This window comes from Periplaneta americana, chromosome 5, assembly GCF_040183065.1.
Source record: "Periplaneta americana isolate PAMFEO1 chromosome 5, P.americana_PAMFEO1_priV1, whole genome shotgun sequence".
Classification (NCBI taxonomy): Eukaryota; Metazoa; Arthropoda; class Insecta; order Blattodea; family Blattidae; genus Periplaneta; species Periplaneta americana.
The window spans coordinates 149264801-149272652 of record NC_091121.1 but is presented as its reverse complement, the minus strand read 5'-3'; the positions used below and the strand labels follow the sequence as shown (position 1 = coordinate 149272652).

General features: G+C 36.4%; 1 protein-coding gene across 5 annotated transcripts in view; it reads right to left on the bottom strand.

The window, feature by feature from the left end:
- Positions 1 to 1523: 1523 nt before the first annotated feature.
- GEFmeso (Guanine nucleotide exchange factor in mesoderm) overlaps positions 1524 to 7852 on the bottom strand; it is a 289315-nt gene continuing 282986 nt past the window's right edge. For all 5 annotated transcript variants that reach the window (XM_069826660.1, XM_069826661.1, XM_069826658.1 and 2 more), the window contains exon 12: positions 1524 to 6058. In XM_069826660.1, coding sequence (XP_069682761.1) covers positions 3218 to 6058 — 2841 coding nt within the window. In that variant the 3' untranslated portion in view covers positions 1524 to 3217. The remainder of the gene's footprint in view (positions 6059 to 7852) is intronic.

Genomic DNA, 7852 nt, shown 5'->3' with positions numbered 1-7852 from the left:
GGTTGGAATTCGGCACCCTCAAATCTTATAGTGGGATCGATTATGAAGCGAATCTTTTGATTGTTATCAATTGCAGAAGGCCACGGAGGAAATTACGAAACTGTATTAATCTATGCACTTAATTTATGAAGACCTTATATGGTACGGATTATCAGATTTTTTCCATTAACCGTTCACTCCAGCCCCTTCATTACCACGGATAATAGAGGTTCTACTGTAGTGTTAAAAGTTGTGTAATGAGGATGTATAATTTATTTATCTTGACAAATTTAAAATAAAATCTATTTCTTATGGAAGGAGAGATTTCATCCACTTCCCCTTACTTAACTTCTTCAAATGGCAGCTTTGGTCCGTTTGCTTCCTACTGATCCAGTACTGGTACAGTGTATTGACATGTTTCCTATCCTGAAGATCTCTGTTTAGTCATTTACTGTGTAGTAGTTGGCTGCTCTCCATCTTGCTGTTCTCTTCCTTGTATATTATGCACATTTCAGTTATGGAGGTGAGCTGCAGTTGCTTCCTGCCTAAATTTGTGGGGAGTGAAAGGTTGATTTGTCTTCATGTGGTAATGCTAAGTGGTCTACCACAACAAGCCAAATTCTAGTTACATTTTTTAAATTAGCTATCTAGCTGCATTTAGCTTCAAACATTCCTGCCAGCCTTATTTAGGTTCAGTAGCACACTATATTTTTGGTTACAATAGCACGGAATGGAAACCTACATTTAAATATTTCAATAGGGCAGCAAGGAAAAGATTAGTTAATATTATTTTATGCTCGACCATGCCGAAATGTAGTAATTATACACCTGGTAGCAGTCCTTTAATGCATGTCATTAAAGTACACCTACTCATTAAAGTACAGGTGTTCAGCCAATGACAACTCAGCTTACAGGTGTTCAGCCAATGACAAGTCAGCTTTGTACCGTTATAAAACCGCAAGTATCGATTATTCTCGGATATGCAATCGAAAGAGAATTAGCGAAAAGTCACAGAGGCTGGAAATCCAATACTATCGCAGAAGGTTATGTTCTGTTACTATAATAATTAGCGTTAATTGTAAATAATATTCAAATAAATTCAATTTGTCATCTCATTTTTCAATGTCGAATTCAATAATCAAGGTTATATCAAGTTTAACGGGATTACATCAAGGTCAATGACATTATTGTTCCTCGGAAAAAAAATCAATACTTTCGCGTCTGCGCACATGTCACAATTCACGACCTAGAACAAGGTCACTTCCGATCTTGTCAGATACAAATAAAATGTATACATCTGAATAATTTCAAGTTAGAAATATGGTCGAGCATAAAAAGTCGTATGAAACTTGCCTATAATGGTAATTAAGACGCTCGTATGAATATTATGAAACTCGCGCTCGTTTCATAAATATCCATACTTGCGTCATAGGCTCGTTGCATAATGTACTATTATGAGTCCAACTCATATTATCAGAATTATAATTCCTGAGAAAGTGTTCTACAGATGCTGTAAGAGATGGTACTAATCTATAAATAAAACATTGTTTACAATTGTTTAATTTGGTGTGTATTTGAGATACAGAAGTACAATGCACATTACAATGATATTTACTTTAGTAATGCATGATCAATTACACATCAAATTACGTATTGACAAGCCAAGTGTAACCTTCGATCTATGAAATCGAACATATTATTCAGGAATCACAACTGTATCTAATTAAAGTTAATAATAAAATGATATGGGTATTCATTTGAAACTGCGCCTATATTATAGCCGGTTGGAAGGACATCACACTGTACTGCAGCATTTAATATTGGATGTGACGATAGTCAAGATGATGACGACGATGTTATATTGTTTTATTCTTTTATTTTCAAGTCAATATATTCGATTCTCATTTATATGCGTAGATCACTGTATAAAAAATAGAAAGGTTAACTATCATAAACCTTTAAAATAAAATAACTGTGTTGTGACTGCTGAATAATAAGGTCTATTATATATTTTTAAGTACAGAGTTGTTCTCTCTGAATTCATAGACTGAAGATTCGACTTTTTATATTCTCAGTACTAAAAACGTTACCAAGTTAATTTCATGTGATGGTTTCTGATTTTAACATGACATAATACAGTATCAGTTGGCACTGAATGATGATACAAACGTCAGCATTACTGGAATATGAGAGAACTGTTCTTTGTTTTAACTGCCTTAATGGCATTTTCTCTTACACTGTCCTACAAAGTTTTACATTTGTATGACAGCAAATCTGTCACTGAAATCATTGACACTTAAGCTAAAAAATGGAATATACTTAAAAGAAGGAAGGTTATTTCCATATGATACAAAGATGAACGATCAAGATAACATGGCAGCCAATATGCATGGTCGTAATGCCCGTCAACAGATAATCTGCCGCACTTCATCAAAATATATTTAATATGCCATTGTCTTTTATTGCTATTTTACTCTTTAACTACAAAATACGACTAGTACTGCATACATTTGTGTGCCAATCAGTTCTGTCATTTGTAATCGGATAGTTCAATTGTCATAATTTTCTTTCACTGTTTAACTTGATTAACATTTAAAAAATGAGTTTTGAAATTAATCGAAGTTTCAGCAGTTTCCACAGAGCATGTAACAACAAAATGTATTAAATAAATAGCTACTAAGTTGTAAATATAAGGTTATGACACAATATTACAATCATTTCAAGGAGGGAACTTCTTATTGTTCATGTTACGTTCTTCCTTATCAGCTATTGGAAGTAATGCACATGAGGATTATTGTCGCAATATCCAATTTCTCAATCTGATACTCAAAATTCTCATAATGCCATATTTGCCAGTTCACGCAATAATAAGGCCATCTTCGCCATTTTACACACTCATTTCAGAGCTTCCAGAATATACCTACTTATCGCTGCAAGTTGTTACATACTCCGTTCCATTTCACATTTCTCAATGTTCTTTATTCGAAACTACAAATGTGACATTTTGCCAACTATGACAGTATATTACACGTTCTCTATAGAAACACTTACATGTATAAACAAGAAAAGAAAATGCACCACAACTGTGAACTATTATACATCACATATAAACAACAATTTGAATCAACAAAACAGATCCAAATTATTATCAGTTTTAAAAACTGAGTCATATACTATATTTCGAAAATAATGTATACAGTTTAAAACTTGGAAGTGGATGACTGCCTTCATTGAGTCACTACTGGCATTTGTCTCTCGTTTGTAATACATCACTTGGATTTCCTTGCAACTTTCCTATGACATGTTTAACCCAACCTCTGGTGGTTCCACCTTCCTCGGATTCTTCTGATTGCTCCTTAGAGTCCTTACAGAGACCGACTTCGATAACAGTAGAAGCAGTGGAATGTTGAGAACTTGTGTCACACTCGTCATCCCGTGACACAGAGCTACCACTTGCTTTCCACTGCTCCAGTTCTCGACGACGATCGTGTACTGATTTGCTGATACCATCCAGATTCCGTACAAAATTATGTTCTTTCTGATATCTGGAACTGTCTTCTAAAGTCCTCACCTTGTCAGAAATCCCTGCTTTAGTCCCTTGCATTGCTGATTTGTTCTTTAGCATATCAGGCTTGGCAGGAACTGGTGGAGGAATCTTACAATTCTTGCTTACCCTGGGAGGCAGAACTGTGTCATTATTTCCGTTCGTTGTGCTACAGTCTTTATAGGACACGGGAGTGTCTATCAGTTCTTCGTGGTCACTGAATACAGCAGAATCTCTGAACATTTCATTTTCGAGAAACGACTCTATGGCTTCAAAGGAACGTTCATAGTAGCTGTCTGCTGATCCATCACTCAGATTAACATCGTCAACTTTCTCTCTTATTGATTCGTAAGTGCTGTTACACAGAGAAACTGTATTAACGGACATAGAGAATGGTGTAGTTGTGTCAACACTTCCACCAAACCCAGAAGTCTTCTCTCCCTCGCTGGAAGACGCTGTGAAATTAGAAGAGATGGAGAGAACAGAGTCAGGACGCAAATCTGAAGAAGCCTTACTTGTGGGTTCTGTGGGAGGTGGGATGTTTGAATATAACTGACGCGGATTTGCGTACTCAGAAGAACAATGGGCAATGCGGGCTCCGAGACTGGAGCTTCCCTGCTTGTATATGGGCAGCACAGAAGCAGTTACGCTCTGCACTGGTGATGGTGTTTGAGGTTGCACTGTATCAAGGTATTCCTCTGTAGACTCCTCGCCCATAATGTTACGAATTCGTTGCTTCAGAGTTTTACTGTACTGCCTAGCTAAGGCATAAACCAACCTGCTTGCCCGTCGTTCCCTCTGCAGAAGCCTCTCTTGATCCATTTCACCATCTTTTGACTCTAGATTCTCGGAACTCATCCTCATTCCAGCCAGCTTGTTGCTGACACTTGATATCACATGCCTTAAGGACGCTTTGGAAACACTTGGTCTATAAATCTTGTATTCAGGATGGACGTTCAGTTCATTCAGACTTGTGTTTGGAGTTGCTGTGTAATCTGTCATACTGTCGTCTTCGGTGGTATCTCCTGCATTTAAAGGGAATCTGTGTCTCACATGACAAGTGTCACTCTCTTCTATGTAACGTTCAATGTCCTCGAAGTTAATTTCTGGAGGTTTGTCAGATGCTATTGTGAATGGCCTATCTGAACACGAACGCCCTTCACGGGTAAGTAAACGTGACCTAAACGACCCTCCTCTACTGTTTGGTTCATGCGCAGATGTGTGGATTTCATGGCTTAGCTGGAAGCTGCGTGGCAGAGACCCTGATTTCTTATTAGGAGTGGCTAGATGTTCACCCTGCTGTTTCAGCCACACTGCTGGCAGGGTGGGAATGTTTGTGGCATCCAGAGATGCTTGAGACATGGAAGGTGGCAGCCATCGTCTTCGTCGTGAATCATCTCCATCAACTCCATGACAGGAGAAAGACCTCGTGCGGCGTAAACTTAACGAAACCTCTTCACCATCCTCCTCTTTTCTACTCTCTTCACTTTCCGCAAGACACCTAATCTCCTCTTGCTGTCTCCTTACACTCTCCCAGATATGTTGCAAGTTATCGTAATTTCCAAAATTACTTCCTTTCTTACCCCAATCGCCTGCATTCCATTCTTCTTCTTTGTCTTGCTTCTCTGATGATGCTGACTTATGTGGCCACTCTTGTTTATTACAGTTTTCTGCGACCCTAGAATCGCAAGTGTTCACAGAATATTCTCGAAGAGGGTTCACATTTTGCACTTTCATGTCATCACTTTTACTACACTTGTTACTAGATAAATATAATTTAGATCTGTCTACATTTTCATCTTCTCTATGGCACATTAAAGTTACATACTCCGCTTCTAATAGACTGGAATCACACTGATTGTATTTGGCTGCAATAGATTTCTGCTCGTTGCGAAGTGCCCTCATGTGGGCATGCCTGTGAGCACGATAGCTCTGTCCTGAAGCAGGTCCTGGCCTAGGCGGTGGTGGAATAGTGGCAGTCATGCTCAGAGTTTCGTACAGTCCTTCCTCGTCGTCATTCTCGGTATCTGTAGTCTCATCTCTGTTCTCGCCACCAGCAGATGAAGTGCTGTTACCGAAGTTTGTTAGACGATGTCGCAAGCTGACGTGCCTCTGTTGCTTCTTTAAGATCTTCTGGAATTCTCGATTTTGCATCAGGAGTTGACTCACAATTTCTTCTAACGTTTGTGCCTCTTCCTCGTCGTTCTCCTTTCCTCTTTCTTCGTCTTCATCACATTTCATTTCGCTATCAGTCTCTAACTTAGCACCGAACTCACTATCAATACTGTCATTGACAGTCCCTGTACATTTTTTATCAAAAGGATCCGTGTCTTCTCTAGAAGTAGATTCCACACAGACACTAGCACTTCTTTCCCTCGATCTAATGTCATCATGCACACTTTTTCTAATATCTGATTGCTCCCCCTGTTCAACTGAAATTTGTGCAACTGAGAGCTTGGATGACTTTTTGCTGCCAGATATGCCTGCTGAGTAGCATCCCGGTTCTGATTTACGCCTCCAACTGCCAAATCGATCCTGCAAACAGTACATACAGTGTTTTAAAATTATTAGTCTACCTGTAAACATTACAGAACTACAGGCAATTCCTTATCTCATGAAACCAAATGCATACATGCAATGTAGCACATAGTAAGATCCTTATGGTGGGGGTAAGTGAACTAGCGAAAGTGTAGTGAAGGAGGGAAGCTTCCCAATCCACTTTATTCTTCCCCTCACGCACAAGTAGGTTTCATGAGATAACAAACGACCTATACTTGAATTTCACTACATTTCACTTGCATAAGTGCAGGAAGAGGTATATGAAAAATGTTATAGTGTATCACTGTATTCAAATATAGATGTGCTACTTGAAAAATAATACTGGCTCGTCCCTATTATATTTACACAACAAAATAAGAACAATTTGTGCAGTAAAAGCTTTAAATTATGGTTTATTTAATGACGCTCGCAACTGCTGAGGTTATTTCAGCATTGTCGATGTGCCGGAATTTTGTCCCGCAGTTATTTCACATGCCAGTAAATCTACTGACAGGAGCCTATAGCATTTAAACACACTTAAATGCCATTGACCTGGGCCGGGATCGAATGCGCAACCTCGAGCACAGAAGGTCAGTGCAGTAAGAGCTTCTTTCATTCGGTAATAATGGGTTAATCGTTTTTGAAAACTCAAAGAATATGTTTTTCAATTAAATACAATTACTGTACTGGTAGAGTACAACTGTACATAACAAACCGGGTTGCCATAAACTTTGGAACTAAACCCGGGACATATAATTAAAACACCAGCTCATTGTCCAAAATTTATTTTTATTGTAATTACAATAAGTTTGCAAAGAAATAAGCACAATATTACATGCCTTTTTTTCATAATTATACCATTCATATTTTTCAGATTTGCTTACAGCCTGCAGGATGGATATCTTTGCAGAGACAGAGAGAATTTTTAATTTTGAATTTTTTTGGAATTTTAAAAAATTTTGAATTTTCTTTGATTTCCGAAAAATTTTGAAATTTTTACATTTTTCTTTGATTTCTGAAAAATTTGGAAATTTTTTGGAATTTCGAAAAATTTGGAAATTTTGTGGAATTTCTAAAAATTTTAAATTTTTTGAAAATTTGAAATTTTTTGGATTTTGAAAAATTTTGAATTTTTTTTTTTCAATTTTGAAAATTTCTGGAATTTTGAAATGTTTGAAAATTTCTGGAATTTTGAAAAATTTTAATGTTTTTGAAAATTTTGAAATTTTTTTTGAAACGAAAATTTTTGAAATTTGAATTTTTTTTAATTTTCAAATTTTTTCGAATTTTGAAAAATTTTGAGATTTTTTTAATCCTGAAATTTTTTTTTGAATTTTGAAAATGTTTTGAATTTTGAAAAATTTTTAAATTTTTGAAAATTTTGAGATTTTTTATTGAAACTTGAAAATTTTTGAAATTTGATTTTTTTAATTTTGAAAAATTTTGAGATATTTAAATTTTTCAAATTTTGGAAAATTGTTGAAAATTTGGAATTTATATATTTTCCACTGCTGTTTAATAATATACCATATCCTATCTTGTTGCAGATTAGCCCTGTTTTCCGGTGGGTGTGGAATTAAATGTGACTTTTTTCTGTGGAGTGTACTAATGTAATCCAATTATGTGTGGATTATTACACAGGTAATCCAATTCAGTGTGGATTACATACGTAATCCAAATGCGTGTGGATTACATATGTAATTCAATTGTGTGTGGATTACACAGGTAATCCAATTCTGTGTGGATTACATACGTAATCCAAATGTGTGTGTGGATTACATATATAATACA